Source organism: Neodiprion lecontei, chromosome 4 (assembly GCF_021901455.1).
Source record: "Neodiprion lecontei isolate iyNeoLeco1 chromosome 4, iyNeoLeco1.1, whole genome shotgun sequence".
Taxonomy (NCBI): Eukaryota; Metazoa; Arthropoda; class Insecta; order Hymenoptera; family Diprionidae; genus Neodiprion; species Neodiprion lecontei.
Genome location: NC_060263.1, coordinates 9,792,641 through 9,817,853, shown reverse-complemented (window position 1 = coordinate 9,817,853; position 25,213 = coordinate 9,792,641). Strand labels below are relative to the sequence as shown.

The window sequence follows — 25,213 nt, the reverse complement described above, 5'->3', positions numbered from 1 at the left end:
CTTTTTAAATAGCAATTTGGTGACACATAAACTTGAATCACTGTATATGGTAAAACAGAATTCTGATTACATTACCAAAATTGGGTCTCAAGATATTATGCTTATGGTATTATTTTCTGTGACAAACACTGCCACATTTTCATGAAACTGACCTATTGCATGATAATTTACATAGATAATTTATTTTTTACCTTTTGTACTCATGTCGTCACGGATTCTGAAACAGATAATTTCTCTTTAACCGATAAGATAGTCAATGGAGTCAGCCCGCAGAGCCACCGCTGGCCAGCCGCAAACCCATTTCAGTTTTGTATTGTTGGGTTCTATTGTGCTTACATAGATTGAGCCTGGTTCGCAGCCGGCTTGCGCGATGGCGGTGGCGCTGTGGACTAACTCCGTTACCAACGTAATCGACTAGAAAAAAACAACCTATTTCAGAATCCGTCTCCATATGTTTATGATTCAGAAGTGTCAGAAATCTTCACTGAAAGCCGCGGAGTTACTTGAGTATTTTCACGCTCATAAACTGTCTACGTGTACGAATTCCTTAGTCGGTATCCGAGATTGTCTTAAGCATACCAGTGCGTCATTATCTGTTCCAACTGAAAAATGTATTTCAACTTGTTTGGTTTATATTATCCGAGGTTCTCGATGATTCGATCTGAATTGGCTTCATATTAGCTCGGATAATTAAGGTTCTACTGCAATTAGTTTAATTAGCTATTGTTAAAGTGGTACGGCTGAAAAGCCAAATCACGTCTACCGTGGATGACCGATATCATTATTGCGGGTCAGCAGGCACGGCTTGGAGATCGTTTGATGGTCGAAATCCTCGTTCGTTACATAGCGACACTAGAGTACCGTCTGGTTTAGCGTGTAAGTCCTGTACTCATTTCCGTTTTTCTGGAGCTCGCAGGATCTCCTTGACAAGGATTAACAAGTAAAGCTACTTTACAGTGACTCGCAGATTACCTGAAAAATTAGCATACTCGAAGAGAAAAAAAAATATTCGACTTACTTTTTTATACCGCTAATAGTTCAGTTTTAAGGTTTAAAACCACACCATGTCAAGTATAATTCATTTACCTTAGCACCTTCAACCGGAGTCTATCAAATACCACGAATTGATGCATTTTTTCAATCATTACAACTATAGTGTGTTCTACTTCTGTCTGAATTTAATGGTCTGTTCTCAATACCAGTTCTCAATACTCCGAATATCTTTGACTACATGGCATGCTAGGTTTAAGCAAAACCAGTGCGCCACACTAGGGTGGCTTTAATTGTAAGTCGTCTGATGGGATGCCGTGTATTTCTATGATCCACTTGACCCGTTACTGGTAATGGTATACTTGTACCAAAATAAGTAACGTAAATTAGATACATCATAATTGCCTACCGTAATAGCGACATGTGCGAGACTACGCACCCATAGTAACATGTCGAGATGAGCGTCATCACTTCAAAGGGCCCGACTAGACTTTCCTACATCGGTTACAACCGGGTGAAACTGGTATGGCTCCGACGTAGTTCTCATCTGCCAGCCACGTGCAGTCTTGAAAACCCATATATTAACGGCATTAGCGTTCATCTCAAGATTACAGGAAATCAGCGCGGTTGAACCGGTTAACTGGTATTGTATGATAGGTCTATGTACGAAGTTGAATAACTATCTCAATTTGCTACCAATTACCATAAAAATTGGTATACAACCATTTTTTGGGATGCTCTCTCTGAATATACTATCGGAATAGTGGAAGATCGTTTAAAAAGATAGAAAATAATAACGAGCCAAGCACGGACCCGTGCAGTACGCTTGAGCCCAGGAAAAAACAAATTCATCCATCCTCGAACGGCCTGTTGATGACCGCATAAATATGAATGGAACCGCTCAAGAACAGAGGCACAACAGCCAAGATTCTTCAACTCGCACAGTATTTTTGCACGAGAAACGGTGTCAAAGGCCATGCGAAAATCAAAAAAACCTATAAGAGTGACCACACGAGAATCCATGACTTAATTGACATCACCAGTTATTGTAGTTTGAGCAGAGCTGATTGCATAACGTGTGCACGCCGAAAACCCGCCTGCGACGGATCTAGTAATTCGTGCGCTTTCAGATAAGCTGTGAATTGATAATGCCGTATCTTTTTCAGGCCCTTGAAAAGTAAGCACAGTATAGAAATCGGACGGAAATCATTCAATGAGTTAGGGTTTAGTTCTATTGATGGATTGTAGCAAAGATTTATTCCATAACAGCGGAAAAACAGAATTAGTGAGTAAATAATTATAAATTTCCACTACGAATGGAAACAGTGATGTGTTGAAAATAAAAACGCTCACAGTTAAACTCAGAGTCAAAGCCATTGCAGTCAACAAGGGAGATCCGAAGTAGTGGTCTATGCAAAGTAGCCGTTACGCGATTAGGCATCAGATTCGCAGGATGCACAACCTGACGCTGCTTACACAAACCAAGATGTCTAAATTCACACTACAAGGATTTGGGCGTAGTGAGCTCAAAAAAGATACGTTCAGAATATACGGATTTAGCAGCCCGAATTAGCGATTGGATGCAATCGCTGAGGGCTTTATATGAATCATACAGCACCAAGCACGGAGCCTTCTTAAATGCTTTGGAGTTATCATTACGGTCCCTCATGAGAAGTCGAATATCGTCAGTTAGCCGAGCGGCAGGAGTAGGCTTTGTGTGACACGTTCTAGTCAGAGCGTACTTATTCAAGATGCCAAGCAAACGCGTATTAATCAAGGCAAGCTTATTGTCGATTCCAACGGACCTATAGAACATAGAGGTCTAGTCGCGGTTTGACAAATCCTGGTGAAGGACCACCGCATCGACGTTCTTGATGTATCAATATCTGAACGACCTAGGGGCAGGACGAGATATCTTAAGCCTGTGGTCAAAATAAATTAATTTATGCCCATATAGAAACGGGACTCCCGATTGCCCTTGGGATACAGTCTTTTCACTATCGTCAACCACGCAAAGGTTCAGTAACGTATGAGAGTGCTCAGTGTGATGCGTAGATGCAAACGAAACGATGTGAAAATTATTACACTCTAAGAATTGTAGCAACTGCTTACGGTCCGAGGAGTGCGACAAGAGATCCGCATTGAAATCACGAACAATAACAAGGTTGTTGTAAGCTTGTGTCAGTTCACAAAAAGCATCCACGACCTCGTTTAAAACCCAATTTTAGGGGAACGGTATACAACGGTAAACAGTAACTTATTGTTAGAGGAACTTGGAACAGCAATCTCCAACATCATGAATTCTGGCTCGTGGTAGTACTGGTCAGGAGAGGTTAAGATCACTCAAGCATTTAGATTAGAATACACGTATACGGCTATTCCGCCATCGCTCTTGCCAAGTCTATCCTGGAGGAAGAGTGCGTAGTCAGGTATCTCGGTAGGGTCATCGGAAACATAATTTTTGAGGAACGACTCGAAAACGGCAATTATATTATAATAATTGTCTCTAAAGTAGCTAATAAACTCATCAAAATAAGCGACCAGAGATTGGACGTTAGCATGATAGATTTTTAAGTAGCCGTAACAGCGGATTAGATGACGCAGAACAATCAGTACCTGGAGTAGCAAGCAGAAGCTCACACGATAAGAATGGATGGCGACTGTTCCCATGCCAGAGTCAAACACTAGTAAGGGGCTACTCAGGTTGATCAGCCGGGAGGTCATCCAAAAAGTATATCCGTAAAAGCTTAGCTCCAGTATCCTTCTTCAGGAAAACTGCGTCACACCTGGCCCAAACGTATTTAAAACCGTGCCGCTTAGTGTAGCCATGCACCCCGGACGGGAGATTCCGCTCAAAAGTGGAAAGGGTTTGATGTATGTGAACACGAGTCTCAGGGAGAGAGTAATCAATCGATTTTGCTAATAACACTCTCATGGCCGTTTGCTAACCATAGATTGCTCATTACGGAGATGATAACCGGAACGATTAGTGGGTGTAGCTCATCACCACTAGCAAGAATAGAGAGAAATATACATACAAGAGGTGAAGCAGGCCAGAACACAAGAGCAAGTGTGGGAACTAATAAACAGGAAAAAAAGAAAAAGAATGAGCGAGGAAATAAAATCCGGGAAATGAAAGAGTACTTCATGGAACTTTTTGAATGGAACTCAAGAAAAAAGGTACTAGCAAGAGCGGAAGTAGAGGAAATCGTACCCGCAATAAAAGACCTGCAGGAAAGATAGCAGCAGGACCAAGTGATATACCAATACGGTTTAAAACATTTTAAACAATAAATATTATAAGCTTTTATGCAATATTATAAGCTACTGTGCAAGTTGGCAATGTCGATTATTGAGTTACTATCTAAAGCCCGACATGGCGAACTCAGAACAGCCGTAAAATGCATGTTGGGGCATCTCTACTGCGAGTGTGTCTTGAAACAGACCCTTCCAAGCAACGCTGTTACCACCTGTGTCGACACATACGCAACTTCAGGTCTGCAGTATTCGTCTGTATTCTCGGTTCAGGTGAAAACTGTACATGTGATGGCACGGGCGGTGACTTTGTGGCTTGGAAGGATCTGTGCCAAGAGATACTCATGGAACATAGTTCAGAGACGGCCTCACGTTCGGTGATGGTAATTATCGACGTCTCAATTATTACATTCCTTACTTGATTCTATGTTTACCAAAATCAATCTATAAAGTGATTTCTATAACTGGACCAGCCTCAGTTATTAAAGAGATGTCAACGTGATAAGATTCGTGTCCGCAAGTTCGCAGTAGGAGAAAAGGGGTTAGGCGTATGCTTCAAGATCTGAACTCTGCTGATTATTCGTATATCGACGGTAAATAACAATGTGATTTTTGTTTTTCACATCAGATTTCTGATGCATTTACAATAATATTTTTGTAAAAGTAGACTTTATTGTTCAATTTGTTATTTTCAGTATACTCTTTTGGTAAACTCTTACAGATAGCAGAAAGTTATGTTCAAGTGTTTTCAAGGTCTTGCTGAGCCGTGCAAAATAGTTTCGCGAGTGCCTCGGCGGGAATCACGCGCTAAGCGCACAGCAGCGACGCCCCTAGTTTACTGTAATGGCTTCGTGAGTGGTAGGCGATTTCTGACAAGTGTGAAGTTGGTGGCCCGAGCCAAAGGCAAAAGCTGTAATCATATGTCTCAGATATCGCCCCATTCGTGTATCTGACACACAGTATTTTTTCAAACACTTAAGGAGGAAAGTTTGGTTTGAGAAGCACCGACGATGTCACGGCCATCGCATAAAATTCGAGATAAGTAACTTACGCGCAATGGCACAGTGCGTAAAGTTGAGTTATTCGTAAGTTCGCATGCGCCAAAGAAATCCCTGGTGTGTAAAATCGAGCATTTCGTTTGTACACTTACAATGCTTTACCGCACTGTTCGCTAATAGGGCACGTTACGCACGCTCTACAGGCTTCAAAAATGAAACTTTTCAAGAAAAATCGAATTAAATATAAATTTCAAAAATTTAAATCTACATTTTATACGTTTTTTTCACTTTTCAATTACTTGTTTCGCCTGTGGCTTAAACCAAATGCTTGCCCATTTTCACCTTGGTTTCAAAATTTTCTTTTTTATCAAAGAAATGATCCAAAAAATTTGAAGCCAAGCTATTGGGATTATGCATTAGCAACTAGTAGTGCTTCGTCCGGGAAGGTCAATGAAGGATATTTTTTTTTTGGATTGATAGCTTCAGAGTTTCGGCTGGGCCCAGCCAGCCATCTTCAGGCTACAATTTATCATAGAAAGAAACAAGAATGAAACAACCATTTTCATTAGATAGTACCGAGTGCTAGCTATGCATTCGAAAATTGGATTTCCGTGTTTTGGAAGCAGTAAAAATCAAGGTTGTCGTCCAAAAAATTTAAGATCCAGCGAAAGATGTTTTTTTTTTATACTCTCTACACCATATTTAAAGATAAAAAAATCACCGATGGTGAGGGTCATACATAGGTTGGCCTGGTGTAAAATGCTTCATATAATATTCTCTGTTCTGCTCGGTGACCTGTTTTGGATCCGTGTTGCGTCTGTTCTTCTGTCTAAACTTCATCTGCTTACGGGTGTGTAAATTTCATAGCAATTTTGTGATAAAATGTAGTGCGTGAGGAGGGCTTTTAATACTGTTTCATCGCTTGCAAATCTGATCTATTTTGCGTCCCACAGTTTCGGTTTAGTGCAACTTTCGCTCAGCCTACACCTGTTAGGGAGGTTCGATATTGAAATGAATTACTTTTTTCTTTAATGATTTCGTATTTGATGAAATGTAATTATGCGAAAATCTCAATTATATTGATCCGACGGTTTTCTATAAAATAAAAATTAAATTTACACAAGTTTTTATGGGAAAAGTAGTAAAATTACAGTGAATCGTGTCCAACTTTTACAAAAAAAGTTACACATACAAAACGAGCATTGGAATAGATAGATTGAATTCTCAAAAATCCTTACATAAAAGAAAAATAGGCATTTGCCGTTGCATTCTTCAAATAAATGAATTTAAATAAGGCAAAATATGCATTCTCTCAATGCGGGTCAAGCGACGCGTCAACATTTTACCATTGACACCATATATAGATATATAAATAAGAGTACGCCGCACATTGTGTCTAATTTGAATACATATTAAAATTACTGAAATATAATACTGGAACGCTTACTGCGGTGGTGTGGTTTCCGGAAAGAGAGATAGCTCGGAGGTGAAGTGCTGCCCCTTTCTAATAGCTACTACGCATGCGTGGGACAGTCTAAGAAAATATGTAAAGTCACTGATTTGCAAAAGAAGAAGCGTGCGACAGGGGCACTGATCTCTGATGTACAAGCTTTTTCAAAGATTCTATCGGTGCAAGAGAGACAACACTTCACCTCCGAGCTATCTTTCTGCGGAAAGCCATCCGTGTACCGAGCCTTGTAGTGAAGGTTCCAGTATTATTACATTTCAGTGCTCAACATGCATGTACATGTTAAATAAATTAATAAAGAAATTACTTGTTTCAATGCTTATTCTTAACTTTTTATCTAATAAACCTGTGTCAATTCGTACTTGAACATAGCGACATTTCAATATCTTGGGTCGGTGACTGACTATGTTCCTTCACTGGCGCTTAACGATCATCTAATCAGCTCCTCGCTGATATAAGTATCATTCTGTACATTTACGATACGCCGTTCCAATACTAATAAGCCCGATGATGCTTCTGTTACTGAAAAACAATCAGCTCCGCTAATGTGCAAAGACTGTTGGAAGTCAGTCAAATCGCCTACCCAGTGCAGAAATTGTGGTAACACTTATCACCCCATTTGCAATCAGTTGATAAAAGTTGTCAATTCAAGTGGGTCGTATACTGTTAGTTCTGAATGAGATGTAAGTTAGTGCAATAGAGAACCGTGTACTGAATACACCTGTTTCGCAAATTTGAAATCAATCGCACGATTAGGTTTTAAATTGGCATGACTGCCAGTTGGGGAAATATATAGTACTGTGAAAAGCTCATTCAAAGTTTTCGTCTTGTTATTAGAATTGAAAGCATGAGTGAAAAGTAAAATGCTGATCGAATTGGTGTGAAGATGGTTACTAAGTGGTTTCCGAGGTTACTAATTCAGAATTTGATACTGTAGGACGATGAAAAAAAATGATATTTCCGAAGTTCTAAACTAGGATACTTCTTTAAGAATTCATAATTGCATAATTTTATTTTTACCATTTTTCAGAATCTGAACTACGAATGCACAAGAAGAAAATGCAAATGCAGCGGCAAAACTCATTCCTCGGCAAACTCGGTCGTAATCGTGATATCACCCTAACCCCACGAGACTTCAACTACGATAATCATCACTATCAATATCTTAAATATACTAAACACGCTAAGGTCAGTAATTTTTTAAGCTAATATTTTTAGAATCCTTGTTTAATCCATTGGAAATTCAGAACAAAAGTTTCACTCATCAGATGTTTTTGTTTTTTGAGAGATAGGTTCTCAACAATGCCAACACCTATTTTGAAAAAAAATATATTGAAGACTGTTCTTCCATTTGAGTATATTTTCTAGTGGAAAAAATGCAGCTAAAGTATTTGAGAAAATATTATAGTAATTTTCGTTCTCATTTCTAATTTTGTAGACCATTTGACATCTTTTTTTCTGACAAAATATTCGTGCTTTTAGAATAGTCCCAAATGTCATAAAAAAGATAGGTAAGCTCGGCACCGAATAATGCAAAGTTGTATACTTGAAAAATATTACACGTCCATTGCACTGTAATGGACTTCTGTTTTACATGCAAACTTATTATCAAATACACATAAAATGGAGTGGTTGTGAATCTTTTTCTCCTTTGCGCTCTGAGAGGACTCGCAAGTAAAATTATAGCCCTACATGCTATAAAGCTACTGATTTTTTGTGTATGGTTTTGGATAAGAAATGATGTCCCATGTCGACGAATAATTCCGAAAAAATCTTCGCTATTTTTGAAATTGATAGTTTTGAATGGAGAAGAATATCGCAAAATCTATACGTGAAGTTGTTCGAAACAGTCAACAGGACGTTTGAAAAAATTGACTTATCTTGATATCAAGTATTGAAGGAGAAGATACATTTTTAAGTAAATAAAAACCACTTAAGGGCCGTTTTTCGTCCTGGCAAGCTCCTCAATTTCATGTTTTATCTAGAAATAGCGGAAGTAGCAGGAGTGAGACGGGAAAGTCAAAGCAAATTTTGTAGTAATGGGGTTTGTATATTTACATAAATTGCCAAACTTTTTTGGACTTTAGTTCCGCTACTTATAGATCTATATCTTATGACAATATAATTATTCATTTTCTGTGTCGTTAAACACGGATCATCAGTTACGACTACAGCTATGAGCTATAAAGAAATCCGGACGTATGAATACCATTTACCTCACTGATTTTCTTTCAAATTACCTGAAATTACCCAAAATGGCAGTGCTAGAAAATGATCGTGCAGCTGATCCGTTTAGAATTTCAAAATTTAATATCTCAACTTTCCTTTCACCGATTATGTGCATTTTCAGTTTGAATTGAAGCTTTTCCAACCCTTAAAAATTGACGATGACAATTGCAGACGATTGATGGATAGTTCTTGTCGCGGTGAAGAATTCTCGTAGCGCATCTTACCCTACTGTACTTCGCAGGTCTCACTATTCCGGCAGTTGCTTAACAAATATTTTTTTTCGCAAGAATGGAACATTTAATTATTTTTTACCAGACCTGATATATTTTATAGTACCGTTATTATTATAATGGAATAGAAAGGTTTTCAATTATTCGGCATGTCTTGAAGTTATCTATAATTCCATCTAGTCTGCTTAAATGAATGGTTACCGGAAAACAGATCAGTGTAGCAATTAAGATTGCATTTTTATCACGGACATTTTAATACGTCTTCAGATTAAACATGATATTTCAATCGAACGTTTCTTGTTTGGGAATAGGTACCATTGGCAGGTAGTAACTATGAAGATAAACATCTCATGTACAATGAAGTGATGGAGAAGACCCCGTCCTCTTCAAACTCAGTCCACAGTCCTCCACAGACGCCAAACCGTGAACCGGACTGTCCGTCGAAATTGGCAATGGCCAACCGACTTCTGGACTGGTTTTCTGTCGTAATGGCCGACGTGAAACACCGTCGGCAGCACACTAAGTCAAAAGGTATAAAAATATATATCTCATTTTTAGGCTCAAACGATGTCTGTAAGCTTACGTTGGACAAGAATAAATGAAATTCATTTTTCTCTTGCATGCTCAGGTCACTTTCCTGCCGGCTGTCAAACTGAAGTTAGGTGGATGTTCGGCCACTTGGACATTGACGCCGATAGTCGAATCTCTCTCACTGAACTTTATGGACTCGAACACGATCAGAACGAGCCTTGCCTCAAACCGTTCCTTGATGCTTGTGATACCGATAGGTAAGCTTACGTAAATATTCCATCGAAGGAAATACAGTAACGCATGATTTATTTGTAAATTTGATGTGTAAAGTCGAACGCTTGTGGTGTGGCTTGATAGCTTGGAAATAACCACACCTATTGTTGCCTAGTTCGAAGTTCAATTACTCGAAATGACCGATTCTCGTTCTTCCTACATGGGGCCCAGTTGTGACTTGTGAAACGTCCTGCTATATACTAATTGTCAAACTATTCTTTTTTTTCTGCACCAATCCATGCAGTCACTAGTTCACCTGTAGTAGTACTATGACGCCCATTATTGCAAACTATCAAAAGCTATACAGAGTATCGATCTTCGTCAGAAATAGCATTAGTACATGGGCATGGGCGGTAATCATCGTGAAAGCATTTAGACAAACGTACATGTAGCACCAAGAGCATTTTACAAACGTTCATTCGCTGTACATACACATCTACTTTCTCGTGTACTACTCGGAAAACATACTTTATTGACATTTATGAAAACACCTCTAGATTCGATAAAGTGGTTAAATATACCTGGGACGGCTAAAATTAAGTTTATATTTAAGAATTTTTTTCGTGTATAAAATTTAATTTTATTGAACAACCATTCTACATGTATCTTTTAAAGTACGACATTTCATTTATAATGTGTGAAAAGTTGTTTGAAAAATTTCAAAGGGTAAAAAAGTTACAGTCGTTCTTCTGGGACATGCTTCTGTTGATCGTGTTCGCGGTACTAGGCATCCGCTATTTTTTAACAAAAATAAAAAAATATCACAGTAGATAGATAAAACTAGTACTTATCGAGCAGGAATTTAAAAATTCAATTTTTCCGGACCATGGCAGTCTCTGGAATAAAACAGGCGGTTTTTCGCTTCAAAATTGTTCAGTACTTTAATGAAAAAAAAACCATGCCTGGTACCGAAAAAATAGCTCGAGAAGTATTGCAGTATTGTGTGAAACATAACTGTACAAATCTAGATCTCAATCGATCCGGTAGTCGCGGAGATATTTCTGGTACCGCTTTTGAAAACACTGTTTCGAGAAAAATGTGTTTAAAGTTTTGAGTACAGCTTACACTGACAATGAAATAACTGGTATATTTTAAACTTACATGACGTCGTAGATTCTTGGGCCATATGACCGATCTGCCTGAGATGGTAACATAATTTTTTCAGTTGCTTGGTTGTTTCGCTGACAAGTCCTATAGATATAGAATTAGAATGTACGAAGTAGACTTGTGAAAAATGTATTTTTTTATTTCAAATTATATGGCGCCAGTAACACAGTAAAAATAACAATTGAGCAAACTGATAGCTTTTTCGAATTGAATTTTTCTACATGAGCAATTGAGATATGAACCGCGGAAGAAGAGACTGCGAGCAAAAACAGCATTTGTGTTACAGCCGGTGGAAGCCAACCGAATAACGCAGTAATCTTTCACTTGGGTCAAAGATTTACATCTCTCACTAATATAAAATACATGGTCGAAGTTAAAATCAGTGAAAGTCATTCAAAATAGTGGCCCGCTTGGCGTGAAATGCTACTTTCCAAATTTCTCGAATCTTCTTACCCTTCAATTCACCCTTCATTGCTTTCAGAGATGCGTATGTCAGTGGACCCGAATGGTGCGGATGTTACTCGAAAGCTGAGCGTCCGTGTGCTGCCGTTCGTAGACGATCGTCTCCAGAAGTTGCGCCAGCTTGTGATTCAAGAGGCTACTATCGCAGTACCCAGTGTCACCGAGGCCTTGGCCTTTGCTGGTGCGTAGATCCTCATGGAGTCGAATTTGCCGGGACCAGGACCCGCGGTACTAAACCTGATTGCGGTAAGTCAACGATGATCCTAATATGAATATGTTTCATGATTCACACAAACCACAACCAACTTTATACGATATCTGTGTACCGTCCAAGCACGTAACTACCATGTGTGTGCGCGTGCATAAGACCCTTATATGTGGTCAGCGTTGCTAAACTTGCGTATCTCAAACTTGAGTTCCAATTGCGTGCAGTGTGTAATGCATACGCTACACTACTCAAGCCCAGTTGTTATTTTTCGTCACCTTTGGTGATGTAGGAAAAGTATTGGTTTTGGTAAAAAATTACTTTTTTTAATTTCAATGAATCCTTACGTTATCGGACCTTTAGTATTCGACAAATAGGTTTTTAGAAAAATATGGGTCTGTCTATCTGTCCTGACGAGCCGAAAAAAATGTCTTGCCCCGTTTTCTTTGAACGTTTACTATCATCGGAAAAAACTCAAAATTTCAACTTTCGAAGGACTCCCGCAATGATTTCAGACACGGCTCAATATCACTCGAAAACTTTCAAACATACAGAACTTTACATTTAGTTGATGAGCACGAAAGACTTACACATCCCGTTTAAATTAAAGATTCACCTTCACCAGAGAATAATAAGCGACCTATATTATTCATTTCCCTTTTCAAGTAAAAGATGTGTTTTTCCAAATTCGAATCAGACGTGGGCAAGGTAGATGATGCAATCATTGAATATTATTATTAATATCGGTTGGCACTAATGGCAACATTAGTTTTTACACAGTTTTTTTTTTTTTTACCCATAAGTTGCCAGTACTTTATTTTCTTTCATCTTACTACAGTTAGTTGGTCTATGTCTCCACGTGCGAATCACGCAAAGCATAAGCAACATGTAAAATAGCTTCAATTTTATTTAAAGAAACGATACAAGAATTTCCTCAAGTTCATCACTATCATTTTTGTAGTGCTACGTTTGCAGGGCGTTAACCTTTCGAGCTTTACTTGTGGAGAAAAAGGTGAGGAGCAACCCTTACTCTGTCGCTAATTATTTACCTTCAAGACGTCCATCGTCTCGTTTGGTAGCTCGTTATAGGAAATAACGCAGATTTTAATTATTACTACTCCTGGGTGAAGGTAAAATATGAGGGAAGGAATATCACTGTAGAGTTGTGCTTTGACCATTAACCGTGATGTGCGCACCCGGGTGCCAACCTTTTCACATTTTTATTATCAATTTTCTGAACATTTTTTATTTAGATCTAAGCTTCCTGATACTCGCGATGCAACCTATTTAGAACCTATTTCCTTATTTATAAATAAAAAAAAATTTCTTACTACAAACATATGGGGGTTGAAAACACGTAGCCGCGGGGAGCACCCATGTACCCACTTACAGATGAAGAATGATTCAGATACACGGCAATAAGTTTTAATATTGATAAATGTTTTAAGGAGATAACACAGCTTAATAAGAAAATAAAGAAAACTATGGTACGTTATTACCATTACCACTAACGTTTCGAACATCTGTCAACCGCCAAAGATCAAAACTGCCCGCACGTTGCCTGCGGAGCCCTCTGAATCCCTGTTTTGATTTCCATGTGCGGCAACTAAATTGTCTTATAAGACCTGAAAATAGCTCAAATACTTTTTATTTATGCTTATTTAATGAAGTCAATCGATTTTAGGTAGTTACGTTCACATCCACACTCAAAAAGTAATTAAAACTAGAGTCGAGTACCTGGGTACCCTGGGTGCGCATTTACGTGGTAATAGCTGGGTGCGCACATACGGGTTAAGAGAGTTTGTTCGTTTTCCATGTGAAATAGCGATACCGATACTGGATGTGTATGAGATACAGTTCTACTGGAACATACTTGCAGTACTAAGTATCTTGATATCTGGGATGAGGAGAGAAGTCCGAGTAGAGACCGAGGAGTGGCAGCCTGTGTAGTTGCTGATCAGCATGAGCTTCCTGCGTCATTGGCGCCGCGCTGATGGGCAGCCCTTCACTTACTGCACCAACTAATAACTATACCTAAATAATTCTTAACAACCATCTAGGGATTGAGCCCTAATAAACTAGTGAACTCGTGGCTATCGCAGGACGAAGTACTTCTACCCTAAGGATGATCAGGCAACCTAAGCTTGCTACTTGTCCCTTTATAGTGCGGTACTTACGGCTATAAGTTATGTTTGCACAATCTTCGCTGTTGCAGTGAAAATTTCTGCTTTTTGAGCTGAAATTTTTGCTGCTATTATATTACCACCTAAAATTTCTGGCCCAGCAAAACAAAACAGATGTTGTGCTAGCGCAAGCATAAACAAAATTATTTTTTTTAAAGTAGCTATGCCAAGTTCGATGTTGAGAGAACAATGTCCTCAAAAATGGGTGGCACATTAAAATTGAAAGTGAAGAAAAAACTAGCAACAAATGTTGACTAAATTTTGTCACCTTTATAAATCGAAAAAAAATTTAGTGATTGTGCTAGCTCAAATGTCAAGTCAGCACAAGCATTATTTTAAACCATAATATATTTTCAGCAAGAAAATCTACTATAGCGCAACTAATAATCAATAAGAGAACAACGAATTACTCTACTTGTTTATTGTGATTATGCTTATGTGGTTATTTCAGCTCAATAGATGTCCATTTTCTAGCAGTTTTTGAAATTAAACATTTCAAGCTAATTGTAATTGAGATACGTAATAGTGTATACTTAGGTATGCATATTCTCTAACGTTCAGACCTTTTGACCTGACCATTCAGTATTAAAAAACCGTTGATCGATTTTATCATGTTTTTAAATTGAAGCTTTATCATCTAAGCATTCGCACCTTCTGCCGTTGGAATAAAGGTCACAGTGCGATTTTGTGTAAAAAAAACTTTTGTCTTCCCGTATATGGAATCCATATGAAGATAGATCCTTAGGAACTGCTAAAACACGTTTGCTTGACAGTTTCAGTCATTACACGTAAAAGCCAGATGAATAATTTGTATCGAGTGAAGAAGTAGGTCAGATTCCAGAGTAAATCTTGAAAGTTTCAAATAACTCAAGAGTATGAATCACAGAGTGATCTTCAGTCGATTTCGATCGTCTAATTTGTGTCTACGTTCGAACGCGATTTCGAGTAAAAAAAGGTAGTTATTTCACAACAGGGGAGAAGACTTTAAATATCACCTCACGTATTCGAAGCACTCGTGAGACAAAGAGTCATTATTTGCTGTTTTTTACTAAGTCTTACAGTTTTTGATACAATAGTATCGAAATTTAATTTCTCAGGGGTAGATCTTTAGAATAAGGGGTAGTCCTAGTTAATTCCTAAGCAAGATAAAAAATTGTTTTCATTGCTATTTTTACTGGTGTTGCTGGCTTCGCTTAAGGAACGGCGACGGTAAAATTAAAAAATTGCGTATCTCCACATCAATTTCACTGATGTTTGGACCTTTTGTTTTAAAGCTTAAAACTGAAATCTGGTCCTAACTTCAGTTCGATAGATCAGGTACTTTCAACGTGACGTGTATTTTTGACCAATTTCACAAAAGAAGAAAGGTTACCAATCCGTCGCGTATGGTTTTTCGCATCCGTGCATAATTCTTCAGCAGATGCACCGATTTGAATGTTTTTTTTTTTATATCTAAAAATGTTTGCGCCGCTGGCAGCCCCATGAGATTTTTCAAATAATACTGGTCCATTAATAGCCTGTTATGAAAAATCTAAATTTTCATACCATCGCTGTTTATGATCATTTATCGATTTGGATGATTTGTAGTGGCAGATTATAATCAATGAAAATACGTATTTCAATTTTTGACGCATGATTTTTAATGCCCTTGACGACCCGGAGAAATGACCAAGAACTTACCGTGTTCGCAATAATTTGCCGACGCAATGATAGGTGAAACAAAATTCTACAAAAGATATCGCGAGATTTTGATGGGCGCCTGGCGTGATCAGCACGCATCGAAATCTTTATCTTTACTAATCTTCGGCTGATATATTTAAATGATTGGTTTTGTTCATTCTTGTTTCAGATTCAATAGTGAATAAGTTAAGTAACGGCGGGATCAAAACAAACAGAGTAGATCTCGAGGATGATGAAGACGGAGGTGCCGATCCTGCACAAGATCTCGAAGGTTCTGCTGACCAGCCCTTGGACTTCTAGACTTATGCGTACATCGGCATGAGGTACAGTTGGGGAACACCACTCTGAAATCGAGGGATTCATCACTTGTTAACCTCAAATGTTTCTGTTGTGGTTAAAGGTCTCTCGATATTACTTAGAGCTATCAAAATGCGGTCGAATTTGACTGAAGAAAGGTGCAACACTTGGGAATGAAATATTTAATATCATTACTATAATTGACATGCAATTATGTATAACAAAGAAAAACATGCACTCGAATCGACAGTTGTTACCAATGTCCCATTTGATAATTAGAATAGTATAATAGAACTGTGCAACAGTGCCAGTAAATGATAAGTTTGAACTCGGCATCTGACTTTATCCAAATTATTAAATAGTAGTGAAAATTTTTAGCTGGATTGTCATTTTGAATTATGGAAAAAAAAGTATCGATGTCCCATCTGATTTAAGCACACTTTGCATTTCTGTATAACAACAAAACTTCGATAAAATATAGACAAACGAATAAATGAAAAAATTAGCACGGAGAACGAAGGAGAAAAGAAACCAATACGAAAAAAGTTTATTTCAGGGCCGAAATTTTAATGTTTCCTTTATACCATGGGTATTAGATGAGTCTGTACCTATCAGGATACCTCCAGGCACAACTGTATTATATACTGAAATTAAATAATATATTAATTATTCAATAATTAAGCTAATAGAATATAGTAACCAGCAATTGTCACTACATTAATAAGACACATACTGCACCCTTACCTTTAATTGACGATCAATTATACTCAAAATATTCTTTCTAAATTTTAATTCTCAGCTCTACCAGTAAATTTAAGTATCCTTTATTATACTTGACGTACGGTCAACTACGACATAAGCATGAAAATGCGGAGAGGGTAAAGTGAATGGGAATAAAATCATCGAAAGTTGTACATTACACATATGTATAATACACTTATATTACACATATGTATATTACACAGTCATTGCTTCTAACGATTTGGGTGTAAGTTTAAGTTGCTCAATTTTCCAATACAATTGAGTTTCTTCTCGAAGTCTGATTTGTTTTTCAACCTTTGACGCAACTCTGCGGCTTGATGTTTACGTAACTCGTGATGCACCACAAAAATGTCCTATTTCATATTAAAAAACCGCTACCACTTTTCGTAAAAATGAGCCATTTCTACTTAATGTTAAAATTATTTCACTTAATGAGTACAAGGTACGCTGTAGAAATTTATAATAACGGTAATTGCTATTATTATGACCATAGTTATTATTATTATATAATCGGTAGAAATGATTGATGTGACTGTGTGAGTAAGAGTCTCGTAATACGAGACAACTAAAGCAAGTTTAATCGTTATTACGATATAGCTAATATTCTGCATTGAACTAGACGAGATACATCTGTCATCGCATCTGTGGCTGTCCTCACCTAAGTACAGCGACTCTCCATTCAAAGAGACACATAATTTCATTACATCTCCGACTGGTGATAATGCTGCAGACAATCTTACGAAAGATTTTTCGTAAAATACCTGCATACCGCTAACAAGAAACTACAGCACCCAAGAGATCTTGAAATGCATACTTCTACTTAAGAATATTGAATGTGACGTGTTGATACTGCTGATGTAAATCTTCCATCTGCAAGAAATTATGTTTCGAACTCGTGGAGATATATTTTGCAACCTCGAATGGAAATCGCGCGAAGTATTGCAATTAATTTTAGAATTGTCATCCCCTTATAAAGAACAAGTTACGGGAGTGCGAAAATGCTAACGGGAAATACTCAAAACTATTGGATTTTTATTAGTTCATCATTAGTTCACAATAGTATTTTTGTGCTCCCATTAGTTTGTCTCTGAAGGCGAAAAGTAATTAATAAATCGAAATTCCGTAAACTTTCACACATACCCATGTATACATATATATGTATACACATATGCATATACAATATTATATATATATTTATATATAATATACACACCTAACAAGGGAAAAACTTGAGTTGGATTAATTCAAAACTAACCGTAGGCTTATGAACAATAGGTAAATAAATGTTATAATATATTTACCTATTAATAAACATGACACGTCCCTCTTAGGAATTTAATTATGTAGGTATTATATATACATACATATTATATGTAGTGCATATATATCGATATGCCACTCACAAGCTAGACTTGAAACATCATGCGTGTAAAAGTAGTCTGAAACATTCCCCTTAAAATACTGCATCAAATATTCACGAGAAAGAATATTCATATTAATATACTTGGGTGAGGGTACACCCAACCTTTCAGGTACATGACACCTTGATATTAGAACAATGGTAAATTTATCTCTCGAGCAATTTTTCGCGAGGAATACGATGCTGATGATATGAAAATTATCAAAACAGAATTTGACCATTTTTCAAATTTTTTTTCCCAGACCAAATAAGAGTTTCATTTCCATTTGTAGAAGTTCGAAGAACGTAATTATCAAATTGACGACCGAAAAAATCATTTTTTTACTATGTTTGAAAAATATTTAACAAAAAAAAATAATCGTTTGCTGCTTAAAAACTACCCCAAAGACTTATTTTTATAAGTGATGAGTATTAAATCGTATTAATTCTTCTCATGTAAAATATTAGAATGTTTGTCGAATGAAAGAAAAGGAATGTAATTTTTATTAAATTTTCAATTTTTATTGCTCCCTCCTATAATCTTCCTACCTTATGTGTTACAACTTTCGATTCGTTCGGCGCTTGTTCGATCCTGTTTGCGGTTAGTTTGGTAGAATATCTAATTCATTTAAGAATGGCATTGTTGCAAGTTTTACCCACCTTCCGAATCGGAAGGTATTACACATTAGGTAGGCAGACTATAGGACCGAGCAATAAGAGTTAATAAAAATTACAATCTATTTTTTTATTTATACAAACATTCCAATATTCTATATAATAAGTATCAACACGATTCTATTACTAATCGCTTGTGAAAATAGGGTAGTTTTCGAGCAGCAAACAATTTTCTTTACTTGAAAAATATGCTTAAAAAGTAAAAAATATTGATTTGTTGGATCATCTATTTTTCACCGAGTGTAAAATTATATTCTTTAAACTTATACATATGGATTTGACTACAGTGCGATAAGGTAAAACAAAAAAGTGGTCAAATTTTGTTTTGATAATTTTCATAATATCAGCATCATATTCTTTGCAACAAACTACTCGAGAGATACATTTACCGTCCCTCTAACACTAAGGCGTTATGTACTTGAAAAGTTGGGTGTACCCTAAACTTAAGTATCAAACTCCAGGTAAAACTTATAACATAATTTCTTTTAATCTTACTGAATTGTATATAAATATATGCAATAAGAATCATCGCTTGTGACTGTACTCATGATGATTTTTGTAAAATGTAATCCTAATCACGGCATAAAGAATTTTTACTGAAAGAAATTACTACTACAATACTAATCTTATCGCTATCATACAAAGTATGTGGATGTAAGAATTCTTTATGAATAAAGGTTGTTGTAGAAGTCTCTGTCTCCCATTAAATTTCTCCACAAACTTCCTAGGAAAACAATATTTGCAACGATGTATTGGCTAAACGGATGATTCTATAAGGCGGTGATGAAAAAACTATTTCTTCATCACTAAAATTGATGAAGAAATGGAAATGTTAAAATTTTCAAAATGTTATCAATTAAATAAATCACAGCCAAAATTAAATCGAGAGGTTACCTGGAAACTACAACTACTAGTCGATGATCGCTTACTTTCATCCGGATGAGTTATGGCTTATAAGGTAACGCTACCGTAGCTCGTTTATTCGGTTTACATGAACCTGCAAGACGACCCTTAAAATCAAATTTAAATTACGGAGATATAGGTGGTCCGATTTTAGACATTGAGTTAAATAGTATATTATGCACCAAGCGTTGACTGAAGATATATAAAGAATCACAGCCCTGGGTTATTTTTCGTAACACTTCGACGGGTCTGGGCAGGTTTGGGGGTATTGGCCGTTTCACATATTATAAATCAAGGAACTGACTATCCCGGAAAAAGAGTTCTTCATAACCAACTACTATCGCGTGAAAAACGTTGGTAACATACCGCCGTCATCGTGAAATTGAAAAGATGAAAAAAAACGCCAAAATTACACAAAAAATTAATAAATGTCAATCAATTACATGAACGTGTAATTTACCCAAATATATCAAACCCTTTGTAGGCAACATTAGCATCTCTAAGTTGCTCAATTTATTTTTTCAAAGTTTTTTACAAAGTCAACTTTGAGCTGCAAATATTATGGAGAAAAACTGTTTCGTTTTTAAGTCCAATCGTTTGAAGAATGTTCCGATGGAGAATTTTTTTTTTTGGTTTGTCTGTACATTTTTAAAATTTTGAATTTAAAAAATTCTCAAGTTTTGAAAATATCCGAAAATTCTGAAACGCTTTTCTCTTTGCCAGAAATACGCTGAAGATATGTAGAAGGCTGAACCTAGATTTTCTGAATTTTTCCGAAAATTTCGAAGCGGTAATTGGGTTTTAATTGAGTAAAATTACGCAAGTGCTAGAATAAATATAAAAATAAATAATGAAAATTAATCCATCATGAGGCTCGCTGCAATTGAACTAAAATGTAGAATAAAAGTCTAGTGAATTTACTTTAAATTTTGAATAAGTTTTAACACTGTCTTTCAGTAATACAACTTTTTGGAAATAAGACGAAAGTAGCTGAAAAAAAATTATTCTATCTTTTGCATGATATTGACGTATTTATTAAACCATAATTTTCTTCTCAATTGTTGCAATGCTAAATATTCATGATTGTCAATTCACGGTTGTTCAGAGTGCTAAAAAAGACTGGAAAAAATCTTTTTCTGACGGAAAATTTTGAAATGTCCAGAATTACATAAATAACATTATTGCGAAATCAACGGTTGTTTTTTAATAACTAGTTTTCAAGGGAAATGACTGGAATGAGCCGTTAGCTTTCAAATCATTAAATCCTGTTTCCAACGCAACATTATCCGTAATGTCAATTTTTGTTCTGTTGGCTGCACGTACGACCGTTAAAAAAACGTACTCGTAGTGTTTGGACAGATAACAATAGATACTGGATCATTTACGTGGATCCGCGAATTAGTGATAGAGGACAGGAGTGATTGAATCGGGATAATTATTAATGAACAAAATGATACAGTTTATTTGCGCACACGATACGAACCGTATTGCTATAGATCAGAAAGACAACTGATATTTTACATGGGCGAGAGAATACATAGATAATACCCATAAAAGATATTGAGACAGTAGACAATACTTGAAATACATAGCTCATCTGGATCGAAGTGTGACACGGACAACCGGCAGGATTTGAGGTACAGATGGGCGGGTTTACACGCTCGAAATAGCAATTGACATGAAACTGTGAGGGGCTAGTCATTCCCGAGTATACTCGCTTCCTACTCACGGTAGTAACCTTGTTCAACTTATTTTGCTTATCTATCGAAAGACTCATCGGTACTCGTCGGTACTCGTCGAGGATCAAAGTAAGAAACGAGTATACTCAGGAGCAAATGCCCCTCGTGAAACTGTAATGGGCGCGAGATAATACTTTCACTTGAACTGTTGCATCGTTACTTTGAAAGAATAAAATTTTGAGATTGGATATGATGTTGGGCAGTGCATATTTTGACCTCTGACGGTCATCGTATAGTCGAACGCTTGAATAAGACCAATGACGCGAAATCTCCAAAAATGAGCCCGCTAGAGCTCAATGTTACACACAAACATAGTAAAGGTTCGAGGGATACGTTTAGCAGTGACTTAGAAATCAAAAGTCAGGGTCGTATTGTAGTATCCTGGGAGGTGGCGATCTCCAGTAATCACATATATCCCTATTGTATACAGCGAGTCAGTAGGCTATGTACATCCGAACAGAAAACTTATACCTATATACAATAAATATAACAATCCTATGTACCTGTCACTACTGATTTCCCACGCCTAGATTCCTTAATTAATGGGGTCTCACCAAAATGGCAATGAGGATGGGATATAAATAAATAATATACTGCGGCACCGGATTTTCGATGTCCTTGACTCACCCGGACAAGTATACCAAGAACTTACTGTGTGTACAATAATTTTGCGACCCGCGATGAACGTTGGAAAAATCTGATCTTACAAAGGATATCGCGAAACTTTGTTGGGCGCTTGGCGTGATCAACAAGCCCCTCAATTGTCAGTTTCGCTGGTCCACGGCTATTTTCCTCTGCACCGGATTGCTCTGTACCGTAGAGAGGGAAGGGATAATTTTGGGGAGAGAAAGAACGGACACTTGAAACGCTACGCAATTTAGCAAAGTGAAATAAGATAATTATTTTATCATAGTAACATACTCCGGCCACTTCCCAATTACACTAAAGTTGAGAAACTGCGAAGAAACTGGGAAGTCAAACCCTCCAGAGAAGACTGTAATGTGGAAAGTCCGCATGTCCTATTCAGCGCAAGTCTCCTTTACAAGTACAAACCTAGACAGCTTAAATAGCAATCTGTACAAAAACTATTACAGCTGTTGCCCACCAATTAAGCATAACAAGAAAAATCAAAAAACTTCACAGTAATTTGTTAAGACACAGTCGAAAATACAAAATAGCAAAAACGGCCGTAGATGAAAATTTAAATGCTTGCAAAAAAGAATCATTTTGCCAGAAATTCCTGAAAGAGTAGACCACCAGTAAAAAACATCTAAAAAGTATAGTCAAGGAACAATATTGTAAATGCAGAGAAGAGTCGGCGAAAACAAGTCATAAATGCATCAAACTCAATGCAATCAGCCTCGATGTTTGGTTTAACTATTTTAAAATCTACTGTCGTTCAACTGCTATCTCCAACTGCCTAACCGACTACAGTCTGTAAACCATTCCAGAGTTAGAAAAGTCTTTTAGTCTTGAAAGACTACAGAAAGGACTTGATAAATGTAAGCTGCGTAAAGCTCCTGACAAGAACAGTATCTCATACGAATTTTTGAAGAACATTCCCAATAACTGGCAATTGTACATATTAAATATTTTCAACTGAGTTCTAGAAAAAGAAGAAACCCCGAATCATGGTCAGATATTATTTTCAAGATGCTGTATAAAAAAAAAAAAAAAAATTTGATTAAGATACTTAAGGATACATTGGTTATACATTCTCAACCAAAGCTGAGCCTCATCGACAATATTGAATACTTTATGATAACATACAAATCAGAAAAAAATCAAGAATAATATGTATGGGGCGTCTCATTTTAATCAATCCAGTCAAATATCTCGTAAACCAAAAGTGTGAGAGAAAAATGTTTTGTACGAAAGTTGTATGAACCTGCCAAGGTCAGATGAAAGTCAACTTGGTTTTTTTTTTTTTTAGATGAAACAGCATGTTTTTCGTTGGCATCTGAGAGGGCATCGAATTCTGCACTAGAAAGTACATACTTACCTGTACTTACTGATACTTACCACCAAAACTCGACTGGTAATGAGGTACGAGCCGGATAAGTCGCTACGGAAGGTTTCTGTCATACTTGGTTCACGAATTTTGTATGTTAAGCAGGGTTCACCGTTTGGTGCATCTGATAGAGGCGCAATGTGAACGTTCTTACTGTGGTTTTGTTTAAAATTTTTTTTTTTTTAAGATTATAACTTTTTTCAAGATTTCTCTTAATTTTTCCAGATTATTCAATTTCTTCAATCTACTTTTTTCATTTTCCGAAGTTCATGAAATGGAAACAGACACAGGCTCATTTAAGCCTCATTTTGATCCAACATTACACTAATAGTGACAATAAATTAACGCTTTTTTCGATATCATTGGGCTATATTAAATAATCAAAGGATTCTTTTGGGGACAACCCGCAAGCAATTTGTGATTTTATAAAGACACGACCATGCAGACAACTTTTTAACGAAAAAAATTTCAAACAGGGGTTCTACGAAATGCGTGTAAAAATTAAAATAAAACATAACTCTGTAAAACTTGAAGTTTATTTCTTGGAGTCTTGGTGCAAATTCTAATCAAAAACATTTCCACAAGGAAATTAAGGGCCTAATATCATTCTTATGTTGATACGTGAAAACCAATGATGCTTCAGACCGACTGTCGTATTGATTATTACTAATATTATAAAAAGGAAAGATTTGATTTTTTGTTTGTTTGAAATGAATAGGCTCCGAAACTACTGGACCGATTTAAAAAATTCTTTCACCGTTGGCAAGCTACACTATTCCCGAGTGACATAGGCTATGTTTCATTTTCAAAAAAATTAGGGATGCTTACTAAAACTTGAATAATCTAACCCAAGTTGTAAAAAAATAAACAAAAAAACTTCCTTCAATCGCGTGCGCTGCGAAAACTATTAATGATAGAACAAAATGATGTATTACAATTTTTCAGGACACATCACTATCTATAAAAAATGTCGCGACACCATGTCTCTATCTTTTATAGTTACGTCACAATAAGCGTCCTTTTATTAAGAACTAGCAGCCCATCCCGGCTTCGCACGGGCATATAATAATATTATGCAATAATATAAATGTTATTTTTTTAGAAACTCACTGTAAACATTGTGTATTTTCTTTCATTATATAATAATATGCCCGTGCAAAGCCGGGATGGGCTGCTAGTTGATTATAAAAAGATCTGTTGGCTGAATCCGTATTCCACAATTGCTCGTAACTGAAGTATGTTCTTCCTCGCCCAAAATAAGAGGAGAGTGAAAAATTTATTTGGATAATAATAAAGCATACGTGTCCGGTTATTTTGGGCGAAGAAGAACACACTTCAGTTACGAGCAATTATGGAATATAATCGCCGCTGGTTTTGCATGATTTGAGATGGATTCAGCCCATTGAGTATTTCTAAGAGTCAATTATTCCGTCCTCCACATCACTCTTGTTCTCTATTTGGTGTTCTGATCAACATTGAGACAATTCAATTGGAAGATCAAAGTAACCGAGACAATGCGACTGACTTTATATGACGAGCATTACGTTTGGTAAGTTTTTTAATCGCCGAAGATGCTCATCTAATTTTTCAGTATTATTACGAAGTTCTTTAATTGAAATGAGAAAGCAGTCGTACATGACGATTACCACGAGAGGCAACATCTGGTAAATTCTTGCTCTAAGCTACTTTAACTTCAGAAATAAGTAAGAATTTTCCATTTTCAAACTATTACTTACTATTTTGTAAGACAGTATTGAATTAAAGCACTTTTCTAAAGTGTACAAACCACGTTAACATCGATGTTCAATGTAAACTA

General features: G+C 36.7%; 1 protein-coding gene across 3 annotated transcripts in view; it reads left to right on the top strand.

Annotated features, from left to right (window-relative positions):
* LOC107226585 (proteoglycan Cow) overlaps nucleotides 1-19,433 on the top strand; it is a 108,996-nt gene extending 89,563 nt beyond the window's left edge. Inside the window, exons 6-11 of one of the 3 annotated variants that reach the window (XR_006903752.1) lie at nucleotides 7,742-7,899; nucleotides 9,482-9,701; nucleotides 9,799-9,958; nucleotides 11,563-11,789; nucleotides 13,628-15,644; nucleotides 15,781-15,920. Coding sequence is in view for 1 of the 3 variants with exons in the window: in XM_046736668.1 (XP_046592624.1) it covers nucleotides 7,742-7,899; nucleotides 9,482-9,701; nucleotides 9,799-9,958; nucleotides 11,563-11,789; nucleotides 15,781-15,911 (896 nt within the window). In the remaining 2 variants the exon portion in view is untranslated. Of the gene's footprint in view, nucleotides 1-7,741; nucleotides 7,900-9,481; nucleotides 9,702-9,798; nucleotides 9,959-11,562; nucleotides 11,790-13,573; nucleotides 15,645-15,780 lie in introns of all 3 variants that reach the window. The other 2 variants (XR_006903751.1, XM_046736668.1) reach the window with 2 other exon arrangements.
* Nucleotides 19,434-25,213: the final 5,780 nt, after the last annotated feature.